Source organism: Myxocyprinus asiaticus, chromosome 40 (genome assembly GCF_019703515.2).
Source record: "Myxocyprinus asiaticus isolate MX2 ecotype Aquarium Trade chromosome 40, UBuf_Myxa_2, whole genome shotgun sequence".
Lineage (NCBI taxonomy): Eukaryota > Metazoa > Chordata > Actinopteri > Cypriniformes > Catostomidae > Myxocyprinus > Myxocyprinus asiaticus.
In genome coordinates this window covers 24505206-24518800 of record NC_059383.1, presented here as the reverse complement: position 1 = coordinate 24518800, position 13595 = coordinate 24505206, and the positions used below count along the sequence as shown (strand labels likewise).

Here is a 13595-nt window from a genome sequence, read left to right as displayed (position 1 = left end):
GTCGGACTCGTGTTTAACGTCGAAGGAATGAGCGTTACACCAAGGCCTGTACTCTGGAGTAGGATCGATTTGGAGGTGGAGGGTCCGTCCTGGTCTGGGGCGCTGTGTCACATCATCATCTGACTGAGCTTGTTGTCATTGCAGGCAATCTCAATGCTGTACATAACAGGGAACAGATCCTCCTCCCTCATGTGGTACCCTTCCTGCAGGCTCATCCTGACATGACCCTCCAGCATGACAATGTCACCAGCCACACTGCTTGTTCTGTGCATGATTTCCTGCAAGACAGGAATGTCAGTTTTCTACCATGGCCAGCGAAGAGCCCGGATCTCAATCCCATTGAGCACATCTGGGACCTGTTGGATCGGAGGGCTAGGGCTATTCTACCCAGAAATGTCTGGGAACTTGCAAGTGCCTTGGTGGAAGAGTGGGGTAACATCTCACAGCAAGAACCGGCAAATCTGGTGCAGTCCATGAGGAGGAGATGCACTGCAGATACTGACTGTTACTTTTGACCCTTGTTGAGGGACACATTATTCAATTTCTGTTTGTCACGTGTCAACTTGTTCAGTTTATGTCTTAGTTGTTGAATCTTTAAATGTTCATACAAATATTTACATGTTAATTTTGCTGAAAATAAAAGCAGTTGAAAGTGAGAGGACGTTGAGTTTATATATATATATATATATATATATATACACACACATATTTACATATACTTACATTTCTACCTCAAAATTAGGCCAAATAAAAGACTCAATAGTTTTGACCATTAATGTACTGGTTTATTTATTTACTAACAGAAAAGCCATGAAATCTGCAATTCTGGTCTTTGTTGTAAAAAAAAAAAAAAAAAAAACATAGGATTGGACGATTGATCTTCAAATCATAGGGACTTTCCTGTTACATTATACTCGTGTTTATTCATATAGTGTACATTTATAAATATCTTGTTGGTTTTGTCAAGATTTGACATTTTAGTTGCATGCTCAGAATGACTTACACATGTATATATATGCATATGAAAACTGTAAATGAAAGTAACAAGTAGAATATGTGACCTACAAAACTCACATTATCTGACCAACATTACAGGTCATTCCATAACAATAAAATAAAAAAATGGAAATGCAAGTTTTTCAATTGCGACTGGTTCCCTAGGTGGTTTGTTCATTCAGGGGGGCCAAAAATAAAGAATATTAATAAGACATTGGAAGATACTGGAAGCAGCATCACTAGTAACTGTCCTTCTAAAAACAAAAGCAATGGACTAGCACTGGTTTAAGGTAATACTTGATTCACACACCCTTCTTCAACTTTTTGTAATGTAATTTTTCCTCACCAGTCAGATGAGGTAGGAGGGTCATGAGGCCAAAACATGTGTCCCCTGACTGGTGAGAAAAAATAAAATTACAAAAAGGTGAAAAAAGGAGTGCAGATCCTTTTTCTTTTGTCATTGTTAAGGCTAATGGATCTTCGCACCCTAACTTAGTAGGGCGCAGTGATTCTTTCTTTTTCATCTGTATTGGAATAATTTTTGTGCGTCCTCTCTGAACCTCGGCCACTCTTTGCAACTCAATAACGTTTAAACATAAGAGTGTAAATGAAACAAAATAGTGTGAAGGTACATTAAGTGCACTTAAAATCCATGACAAATAATCGATCAAACACTGCCTTTGGCAAACAAACGATAATAGTGTCTACACCATAGAGCTTTATGTCAGAGTACATGGTCCATTGCAAGGTTCTATGGGACTGCACTCTGTCCAATGTCCTCCCTTCTGCAGCCAGTCTACTGCAATGTCTCCATCTTGTTGGGTATCCGCAGATGAAGCAAGACGGTATGTCCCATTAATGGTGGAATTTGACTGGTCTGCTGTGTAGGTCGGCACAACGTTGAACATGATGAAACCAAGGGTAATCACCACAAAAGACACAATATACAAGCCCGAGAACTGTGAGAAATGAGGGAGAGTTAGAGTTAGCAGTTTCTAGAGTACAACCAGAGACCAGGGTCACTTCTATTAAAATGAATGGGAGAAATTGCAACATCCAACGGTCACCAACAGTCAACAGATGTAGAAAGGAAGTCCTGCCTTCAGGTAAAAGAGCCAATCACTTTTTAGATACAGACATCGCCTGTCAATCAACTCGAGAATGTGCATGCGCATTAGCTATTCAAGCTGGGACTTTTGTTTTCAGCGCAATCTGAGATAAAGAAGCACGATTTATGATACCAGTGTAGTCCTATATGATATAATGATATTAATAGGATTAGCAATAAATTCCTTCTAAAGTATCTTTAATTTCATTAACTTTTGCAGTTTTGTACTTAATTTTTCTAGGGTCCCTATTCGGTTTAGAGGATGTTCCAATTCTTTTAGAATTTAAACCTCGATGTGGCAATGGGAAGAGGAGCACTCCATTTCTCCCGACAGTAGTCAGATTTTTCTGCTGATTTGAAATATGTTCTTTGATCGTAATCTTGGGCAGCTGTTTTGGAGATTTTTTCCCATTCAAGTAGATAGGAGCTGCACTGGCATGCCACTTGTTTACATAGAAAAATAGCTCCCCATGAGCATTCCAAAGATATCCACCGAGTGAACTGACTTGCTAAAAAGACTTTGGTGCAACTACCAAACAAATGCACAGTGGGCGATATATATATATATATATATATATATATATATATATATATATAAAATCCAGTACTTCAGAAACTGAAAAAACAGAATATGCTCAACCTCTTGAGAGGTAAAACCATTTCATTAAATGTATACATCCCATGTAAATCAAATATATCACAAAAATATCAAGAATTTGTGCAACCATTTAAAATGTTAAAACACACTTGTACAGTTACCATTTGGTAAAGACCCCATTTACACCTGATCTTAAGATTCGTCTTGGGTGATCCGATCACATGTGGTCAGGTGAGACACATCACTATTTGTACCTGGTCACTAAATGCGTCTCCTTTGACCACTTGTGTTCGGATTTGGAGGGGAGAGTCTCTGATTTCATGACGACATACCTGAACATCAATCACTATGTTACTGCATAACTGCATGACACTAAAGCACAATAAAGTCAGAAAAGACAAATAAAACGCAAAAATCTGTATCTCCCAGATGCATCTATGCACAATCGCAACATATCAAAAGGAATTATTCATTATTTTGGTGGATTTTATACTTCAACCTGAGCTTCAGAAGTGTGTGCTTGTCATCTGTGTCCCTCCATGTTAATATCAGACACGCTGAAGAAGATCTGTGAAGTTCTCGTGCTTGTGTATGTATCCGCTTTTTCAAATTTTCCAATCCAACAGTTGTTTCCTTTTAAAGCCGCAAAGTTTCAACACTTATTTTGCTGCAGCGGTTGACTGACAGGTGAGGGGTGGTGCTTCACTTCTGTCCAGGATGCATTCAGGACGAATAGCATTTACAGATGTGGTCACACCTTTTTTTTATTACCTTCCTATGTGTTTTATGTGATCCGATCACAAAACATTTTAGACCCCATTTAGACCTGTATTTAGGGCTGACCACTTGTGATCGGATCACCCGAAACACATCTTAATACCAGGTGTAAAGATGCTTGTGACAAAGATATTAGAAGATTTTAAAATCAATTTTTGTCCTTGTAAATGTATTGATCCTCTGAAATTTAATCTTTCTACTCACATTGAAGAGAAAGAGGAACATGCCACAGAAGAGACTGAAGAGGTCAGCAGTCAGTAAGGAGAGGTTTACTGCTGTGGCACTCGTCATCTTCACCACTACAGGCATGAAACTGTACAGCCCATACATGCACAGGGTATAAGCTACAAAGAGCAGGCCTTAAAATAAAAAAAATATAAAAACATTTAGTCTACATTACAGATGAGGAGTTCTTGAACTATTCAATAGGTGTGTGACTTGAGGACTTTTTTTTCCCCTCTTACATTCAACTCCATTACTAACTGAAATAAAATATTTAACGTTTGCATTTATAGGCAGAGTGAATGATGGCTTGATTATAACAACTTTAATAAAAAATAAAAAAAGAACAATTCAAAACCTAAAGTAACTCACATATTCTCCAGTCCCAACTGATGGCAGGTATAGCTTTGTATTCAAATATAGCCCTAAAAAAATAAAAATGATACAGCAAATCAATAAGATCCCCATTACTCATGATTTCAATCTGTCCTTGGCTGCAATGCTGCACCATGACTTAGAAAGTTGTATTTACTGACAAGATTGCAAGAGCAGCAACTGTTATGTTTAGCTTCTGTTTCTAAAACACTGAATTTTAGCATACACCGATCAGCCATAACATTAAAACCACCTGCCCAATACTGTGTAGGTCCCCCTCGTGCCGCCAAAACAGTGCCAACCCGCATCTCAGAATAGCATTCTGACATGCTATTCTTCTCACTACAATTGTAAAGAGCGGTTATCCGAGTTACCGTAGACTTTGTCAGTTCGAACCAGTCTGGCCATTCTCTGTTGAACTCTCTCATCAACAACGCATTTCTGTCCACAGAACTGACACTCACTGTTTGTTTTTTGTTTTTGCCACCATTCTCAGTAAATTCTAGAGACTGTTGTGCATGAAAATCCCAGGAGATCAGCAGTTTCAGAAATACTCAAACCAGCCCATCTGGCACCAACAATCATCCATGCGATTATCTAATCAGCCAATCGTGTGGCAGCAGTGCAGTGCATAAAATCATTCAGATACGGGTCAGGAGCTTCAGTTAATGTTCACATCAACCATCAGAATGGGGAAAAAAGTGTGATCTCAGTGATTTGGACCGTGGCATCATTGTTGGTGCCAGATGGTAGTATGTAACTCATGCCAGATGAGTATTTCTGTAACTGCTGGTCTCATGGGATTTTCACACACAACAGTTTCTAGAATTTACTCCGAATGGTAACTCAGATAGCCACTCTGTACAATTGTGGTGAGAAGAATAGCATGTCAGAATGCTATTCTGAGATGCGGGTTGGTGCTGGTTTGGCGGCACGAGGGGGACCTACACAATACTAGGCAGGTGGTTTTAAAAGTTGTGGCTGATTGGCGTATGTCGCCTAAATCATGCACAGTATTTACTTTTTATTTTATGCTACCACTCTTGTGTAATTTTGAATTGTGTTGTTATCAATTTATTTCTGCATTGGAGAAAAATATAAAAAGGATATACAAAAAAGTACAACAGTGTGGAAACCAGCCTTTATATTTGGTGCTTTTGTGGTCCTACTATAAGAAAGAGTAACAGTTTAATAACTTAGAACTCAGTTTATGGCTTTTACATTGAGCACAGTAGCCATGCACAGTAAATAATGTGGGATATTGGTGACAGCTTATTAGCTTACAAATATAAAATATGTACAAAAGTGTATCAACTGCTTACAAAACATCACATATTGCAGAATCTCTCCTCCCCAAAAGAGAAATATTGAAATGATACACAATAGTCCTTAATAATAGACTCTGCAAAAAAGTCTTACTTCTTTGACCTTGGTAATGTGCTTTTTTTCAGTTTGATAAATGTGTCCAGTATGCTTCGGACACTGCTTTTTAAGATCATGTTCTGTGAAACTGCATACGGTATGTATCAACTAAGCTTACAGTTCAAATATGCATACACAATTTTCTTCAAGAAAGAGAAGACACCCTTGGCTGAATTATTGTACATCGGTGACTGAACATCAATATTCCCGTTCATATGTATCCAAAGGCAAGGAACAAAACATCACCTTACCATCATAAAAAATAGCCATGCTAATGAATATATGGGTGAAAGAAAGAAAGGACATCCAGTGAGCGTCAGTTCTGTGGACAGAAATGCCTTATTGAAGAGAGGTCAACAGAGAATGGCCAGACTGGTTCGAACTGACAAAGTCTACGGTAACTCAGATAACCGCTCTGTACAATTGTGGTGAGAAGAATAGCATCTCAGAATGTTGGTACTGTTACGGCAGCACGAGGGGGACCTACACAATATTAGGCAGGTGGTTTTTATGTTGTGGCTGATCGGTGTATAATGGATCTTTGCTGAATGATTCCTTAACTGTTAACTAGGACGAATGGCAAAGCTGTTTCAACATATGCCCTCTCCTTTTCAAAAGCAAGGTCTTACCTCATTGCACTTCATCTAAGCAATTGTGAAACAGAATGAGAACAATGAGGTGTATGAGAGGCTTACATCTGCACACTGCTGATGATGGTGCCAAACAGTCCCATCATACCCAAGAACTCCACCCTGCTCAGATTTTTCACTGTGTATTCCTGACAGAGATTAGACACAGCATACAGAGCAGCACTGACCAACACTAGTCCATCCCCCAACAATACATGACTACCTGCAATGAACGAGAGCGAGATATCAAGTCAAATCAAGAACTGTTTATGTGCAAGAGAAAGACTGTATGTCAATTGCTTGAATAATGTCAAACTTGTGTAATTAATGAAACCCTCCTCTACCATCCTCTTTCAATTTGTTCTTTTGTAAACAGGAGTAAAAGACTACGGTATGGGGAAATAAGTAATGAAAACATATACACACACACACACACACACACACACACACACACACACTACTGGTCAAAGGTTTTGAAAAACCTGACTGAAAAATTTCTCATGATCTTAAAAATCTTTTGATCTGAAGGCGTATGCTTAAATGTTTGAAATTAGTTTTGTAGACAAAAATATAATTGTGCTACCATATTAATTTATATCATTATAAAACTAAAATGTAATTAAAAAATAATAATTTTTGAAATTGATGACTTGGACCAAATAATAAAGAAAAGCAGCCAATAAGTGCCCAACATAGATGGGAACTCCTTCAATACTGTTTAAAAAGCATCCCAGGGTGATACCTCAAGAAGTTGGTTGAGAAAATGTCAAGAGTACATGTCTGCAAATTCTAGGCAAAGGGTGACTACTTTGAAGATGCTAAAATATAACATAGTTTTGATTTATTTTGGATTTTGTTTAGTCACAACATAATTCCCATAGTTCCATTTATGTTATTCCATAGTTTTGATGACTTTACTATTATTCTAAAATGTGAAGAAGAAAAAAATTATAATAAAGAATGAGTAAGTGTTGTTTCAAAACGTTTGACCTATACAGTGGCATGCAAAAGTTTGGGCACCCCTGGTCAAAATTTCTGTTGCTGTGAATAGTTAAGTGAGTAGAAGATGAACTGATCTCCAAAAGGCATAAAGTTAAAGATGAAACATTCTTTTCAACATTTTAAGCAATATTAGTGTATTATTTTTATTTTGTAAAATTTTAGAGTGCAAAAAGGGAAAGGAGCACCATGCAAAAGTTTGGGCACCCCAAGAGATTTGAGCTCTCAGATAACTTTTACCAAGGTCTCAGAACTTAATTAGCTTGTTAGGGCTATGGCTTGTTCACAATCATTGTTTGGAAAGGCCAGGTGATGCAAATTTCAAAGCTTTATACATACTCTGACTCCTCAAATCTTGTCCCAACAATCAGCAGCCATGGGCTCCTCTAAGCAGCTGCCTAGCACTCTGAAAATTAAAATAACTGATACCCACAAAGCAGGAGAAGGCTATAAGAAGATAGCAAAGTGTTTTCAGGTAGCCGTTTCCTCAGTTCATAATGTAATTAAGAAATGGCAGTTAACAGGAACGGTGGAGTTCAAGTTGAGGTCTGGAAGACCAAGAAAACTTTCAGAGAGAACTCCTCGTAGGATTGCTAGAAAGGCAAATCAAAACCCCTGTTTGACTGCAAAAGACCTTGAGGAAGATTTAGCAGACTCTGGAGTAGTGGTCTACTGTTCTACTCTGCAGCAACACCTGCACAAATATGACCTTCATAGAAGAGTCATGAGAAGAAAACGTTTCCTGCATCCTCACCACAAATTTCAACGTCAGAAGTTTGCAAATTAACATAAACAAGCTTGATGCATTTTGGAAACAAGTCCTGCGGACTGATGAAGTTAAAATATAACTTTTTGGCCGCAATGAGCAAAGGTATGTTTGGAGAAAAAAGGGTACAGAATTTCATGAAAAGAACACCTCTCCAACTGTTAAGCACGGGGGGTGGATCGATCATGCTTTGGGCTTGTGTTGATGCCAGTGGCACGGGGGAACATTTCACTGGTAGAGGAAAGAATGGATTAAATTAAATACCAGCAAATTCTTGAAGCAAACATCATACCATCTGTAAAAAAGCTGAATATGAAAAGAGGATTGCTTCTACAACAGGATAAATGATCCTAAACACACCTCAAAATCCACAATGGACTACCTCAAGAGGCGCAAACTTAAGGTTTTGCCATGGCCCTCACAGTCCCCCGACCTAAACATCATCGAAAATCTGTGGATAGACCTCAAAAGAGCAGTGCATGCAAGACGGCCCAAGAATCTCACAGAACTAGAAACCTTTTGCGAGGAAGAATGGTCGAAAATCCCCCAAACAAAAATTGAAAGACACTTAGCTGGCTACAAAAAGCTTTTACAAGCTGTGATACTTGCCAGGGGGTGTAAAAAAGTACTGACCATGCAGGGTGCCCAAACTTTTGCTTCGGGCCCTTTTCCTTTTTTGTTAATTCGAAACTGTAAAAAATAAATATAAAAAAGTAAAACTGCTTAAATATTAAAGTGTCGAAGTGTGTCATCTTTAACTTCAAGCCTTTTGGAAATCAGGCCATCTTTTGCTCCCTTAGCTATTCACAGCAACAGAAATTTTGATCAGGGGTGCCCAAACTTTTGCATGCCACTGTATATATAAAAAAAGTATAATGAAGAGGTAAATGCATGTTTGCATTTATTATAGGAGCAATGATTTATTTACTTCGTATTAACTTAATACTAATTAAGGTAAGTATGCACTTGAGCCTTGATCTCTTCCAGCCAGAAGATCTGCTCCCACCATTGCCCCAACCCCAAGCAAGCACACAGCCACAGCTACAAAATGCAAAGTCCTATAGCGAGTCTTCAAGAAGATCCATGAGAGCACCATCAGAACTGGGATTACAAAGCAGTCCAGCAGCTACAACACACAACAGTTCAAATTAGGCTATATTGGGACGGAAGGTAACAATACTGCAACAATATATGAACACTCCTAAAACAGAGAACTGATATAAGGGATGCACCGATACCACTTTTTTTTTCTCTTCTGATCAGATTGTGATACCTGAAATCTCAGTATCGTCCGATACCAGTGTTGTTTTTTTCATAATCAGTTTAGAATAGCTATACCTTACTCTGTGATACTAACTGGGTATAATCTTATGTGTCAAGAAACACAAACCTTTTACTACACCGTTTCAATATAAATGCATAGCCTTTTAAGAAAAACTTTGTTAACTAGTTTACTGGATAATGTAGCAGCAAAATTAACAGTAATTCCAATAAAAGTCTTATGTAGAAAAGAAGCCAGTTTCCTTGGCACAAATTTTCAACTTGTATCTGGACAATAAATGATTCAGATCTCTTTTTTTGTTCACTTTAGTTGTAAGATATCAGTCCAATTTTCATTCACACAGTTATTTTTTGGAACCCAGTCAATTTAAATATTGTTGTAATTTGTAAACAAATAATAATGATAATGATAATAATAATAATATTAATAATACATTATTATTATTATTATTATTATTATTATTATTATTGACTTTTAGAATTTTATATTACAAGAGTAATATATTTCAGTCGTGCACCTTTAACTTTAAAACCCTAAAGCTTTTATTTTGACAGTCGGAAAACTCCAGGAAGTCCTGTAAGTGTCTGTATGTGGGCTAGTTCATATTAGTTTAATTCGCTTATTCAAAATCAGGTGAAATTCTCCTCCGGTGCTGATCTCAATGCATGTTATAAGTGAACCGAACTATGGAGCTTGAGATTTTGTTTGTGTGTGGCACTCACATATTGCACCACTCTGAGGGCAGCGAGCACATCAAAGCATGCGCGTGCCATGTATGTGCGTCAACAGAGCCACATCATTCACTAACGTGCTGCACGTGCATACCATTTATTTACTTATTAAACACAGCCTTTTGCGATTCAGAGAGCTACCACATGTCTTCAAGTGCTTTTGAATCAAATGCATGAGTCATTTGGACTACATTAATGGTGCCTTTATGGTTCTTATATGTCATTTTTGGAGCGTGACAGTAATGAACATGAATAAAATACACGGTATCGGATCAGTGCATCCCTACTTGATATTGCAGACTCCAGAAAACATCAGATAAAGCTACCAACAAGAACCTTCAGTATCCTTACCTGTATACTTGTAAGGGTAGTGAACTGGTATGCCTTCACAACTGTGTAATTGGCTTCCACATCCGCAAAAGCCACCAGTAAATACTTCCACCACTTTGTTTTTAGAATTGGAAAAATATTGCTTTCCCCTACGTTGAGAAAATATGCGATTAGTCTTTGCTGTGAACAGCAAAAGATGGGCCAAATCTAGACAGAGCTATGCCATTGTGACTGGAAAATTAGCAAGATTTGTAATTTATTTATTTTAAATTTTACATATTGGCTACACAACCTACCTTTCCTGAAGGCCAGGGCTAAAGTATAGGTGAGCAGCAGCAAGGTGTAATTGAGGAAGCTTTGCAGCATTGGTGTCGCTATGCCGGCATCAGCCAGATACTGACAAGTGACTGCTGTCCCACATATCAACATGGACAGGGCTTGACCCATTGCAATAGATTTGAAGAGCTGCCTGGAAGTACAATTAACAGGTTACTCTGAATTCTTCAAGTGTGCTGCTGTGCCACAAAGTGGGTTGCTAATAAGTGCTCCATTAATGAGTAGTAGTAGTTTTGGTGTTTATTGCCATATAAGCATCAAAGGCTATTTCATGGCAAGTACAAGTTGTAATCAATTAAACAATCAATAAATACCGTAAACTGCATAAACATAGAAAAAATACATAAACATGGTCAAAGAAACAATCTTATTTCAGAAAAAAAAAAAAAAAAAATCTATATTAGACTTTATTTTTTTATTGTATTTGTGATAACAATTCTAAACATTTTCCTGGTGACACTGTACACAACAAATCCTTCAAAATATTGTCTGAAAATAAATGTTGTCTAATCACATTAAAAGCAGAACAGTCCAAAAGAATGCTTCACAAAGAGACATTTTGGTGGTTCCTCACCCTTCAGTACTCCATTAATGTGTAAATGTTTGCAACTTTTTCCTACCTCATGTAATCAACCAAGGTTTTGTTCCACATGAAACCTATAATGTAAACATTCGAAAACTTTCAGGTACACCATTTAATAACTGAGAGACATCTTAAACATCGTACCACGTAAACACATCTTTCAATGTGAGATTCTGTGGACCACAAAAGAACCTGCCCCAGCGGCTGAGAGCTCTCAAGCTTCCACATTTAGAGGAGTCCTGTCCAGCTTCACGATCCATATTTTACACACACAGTCCTGGAATATTCAGAGAAAGCATAGAGAACACCTAATATAAAATGCACAGGATTAAGTATTGGGTCACATCTAGTACATCTAGTAATAACTAAAGGAGGCGATAATCTTAATCTCTTCAGGAATTTATGCCTAATAATGCTGACTTCAGTGAGACCTCCTTAAGAAAAAAAATTGCAGTTCCCCTCTTAAAATCATTTAAAGGCCATTATACAAAAACCAAAAGGACTTTAGCCTTTTTATAACTTTTACAAAAGTAATGACTTAAAATAATATTATAAAAATTACAGACTTATCAAATAATTATTTGATTTTTTCTTTTTTATAAATGCCATTGCAAAAAAAAATTAATAAATAAAAAAAAAAAAAAGTATTTACCTGTAAAAATTGTAAATACAAAGTATGTGGCAATTACAATTAATCTAATAAATGACTTTATAATGATCTCATATAAAATATCAATATCTACACATACATGCTCCAAAAATATGCTGACGTGCCTATTACATAAGCAACAGAGACAAAAACATAAAGGCTTAAAGGGATAGTTCACCCAAAAATGAAAATGATCTTATACATATACTCGCCCTCAGGCCATCCCAGATGTGTATGACTTTCTCTCTTCTGTAGACACAAACAAAGATTTTTGTAGAATATTTCAGCTCTGTTTGTTTATTCAATGAAAGGGAATGGTGGCCAGAACACTGCATATCTAAAAAGCACATAAAGGCAGCATAAAAGTAATCCATATGACCCCAGTGGTTCAATCTATATTTTCAGAAGTGAAATGATAGGTGTTCATTCAAAACAAATCAATATTTGAGTCTTTTTTTACTATACACTCACCGAGCACTTTATTAGAAACACCTATACACCTACTTATTCATGTGATTATCTAACCAGCCAATCGTGTGGCAGCAGTGCAATGCATAATTGCACTGGAAGCTCCTGTCACCAAGACAAATTCCTTGTATGTGTAAGCATACTTGGCAATAAAGCTGATTCTGATAAATCATGCAAATACGGGTAAGGAGCTTCAGTTAATGTTCACATCAGCCATCAGAATGGGGAAAAATGTGAGCTCAGTGATTTAGACCATGGCATGATTGTTGGTGCCAGATGGGCTGGTTTGAGTATTTCTGTAACTGCTGATCTCCTGGGATTGTGATGCACAACAGTCTCTAGAATTTACTCAGAATGGTGCCAAAAACAAAAAACATCCAGTAAGCGGCAGTTTTGCAGACGGAAAAGTCTTGTTAACAAGAGACGTCAATGGAGAATGGCCAGACTGGTTCGAGCTGACAGAAAGGCTACATTAACTCAGATAACCCCTCTGTACAATTGTAGTGAGCAGAATAGCATCTCAGAATGAACAACACATCAAACCTTGAGGTGGATGGGCTCCAACAGCAGAAGACCACATCGGGCACTTTATTAGGACCATAGTGTTCCTAGTAAAGTGCTCGGTGAGTGTAAAATATTAAAATATTCTTCTAAAAATCTTCATTTGTGTTCAGCAGAAGAAAGTCTGGGATGGCATGAGGGTGAGTAAATGATGAGATAATTTTCTTTTTTTTTTTTTATAAAACATAGGTTCACTGTGTGGAAGACTCTGTAAACGTAATAGTGTTGTTTACTGATGCAGACTGCATCCGAGAAGCTGTGATTGTTCTAGTGTTGCACTAGTACTGAAGCGTCGTTTGACTGTACCACGTGGCGACCTGTCAGACACTTTACTCAATTTACACAATAGAGCAAACAATTGCTTGATCACAGAAATCTATACTGATTCTATTGATCATAATTAATTATTTGGAGTTTTAGTCAATATAAACTTCATAACTTGATAGCGTAAAGCAAACGGACTCATTAATCTTAGTCCCTTCTTAAGAGTTAGCCATGCAGCTCAGCTAAAAAAATACGTCACGTGTATACAAGTTAAAGGCTGAATAAAACCCAGATAAGTACCTGAAAATAACTGATCTGCTATGTCCGTATCCATAATTTACGAATAGTCTTAGAAACAACAAACAGACGTTTTAGCATAAGCATCCATACTCGTCTTTCAATCAAAATTCAAAAGTAAAAACAAGGACGTTCAGTCAACTTAAGTTCCGCCCTTTTGTTTTACAGGCAATCGGAGCTGAATTTCACTTCCCCTTTATTA

General features: G+C 37.4%; 1 protein-coding gene across 2 annotated transcripts; it reads right to left on the bottom strand.

Moving 5' to 3' along the window:
- Nucleotides 1–744: 744 nt before the first annotated feature.
- Nucleotides 745–13552, bottom strand: LOC127431040 (solute carrier family 35 member F2-like). Of its 2 annotated transcripts, none has more exons than XM_051681254.1 (9): nt 13397–13552; nt 11299–11462; nt 10532–10704; nt 10257–10384; nt 8859–9018; nt 6194–6350; nt 4074–4126; nt 3684–3838; nt 745–1955 (listed from the first exon to the last, which is right to left on the bottom strand). In XM_051681254.1, exons 2-9 carry the CDS (start codon nt 11412–11414, stop codon nt 1716–1718), a joined length of 1182 nt encoding a protein of 393 aa, XP_051537214.1. In that variant the 5' UTR covers nt 11415–11462; nt 13397–13552; the 3' UTR covers nt 745–1715. The 2 variants fall into 2 exon arrangements, with proteins under 2 accessions (XP_051537214.1, XP_051537213.1); XM_051681253.1 differs by having other exon boundaries at nt 11299–11431.
- Nucleotides 13553–13595: the final 43 nt, after the last annotated feature.

Excerpts from the sequence above, each read along its gene's own strand:
- LOC127431040 (XM_051681254.1), bottom strand. The coding sequence starts at position 11,414 with ATGGATCGTGAAGCTGGACAGGACTCCTCTAAATGTGGAAGCTTGAGA. Across the intron at positions 10,385-10,531 it reads AGCCCTGGCCTTCAGGAAAG|GGGAAAGCAATATTTTTCCA; the intron begins GTAGGTTGTGTA and ends TTCTCAACGTAG. Across the intron at positions 9,019-10,256 it reads CTACCCTTACAAGTATACAG|CTGCTGGACTGCTTTGTAAT; the intron begins GTAAGGATACTG and ends TGTGTGTTGTAG.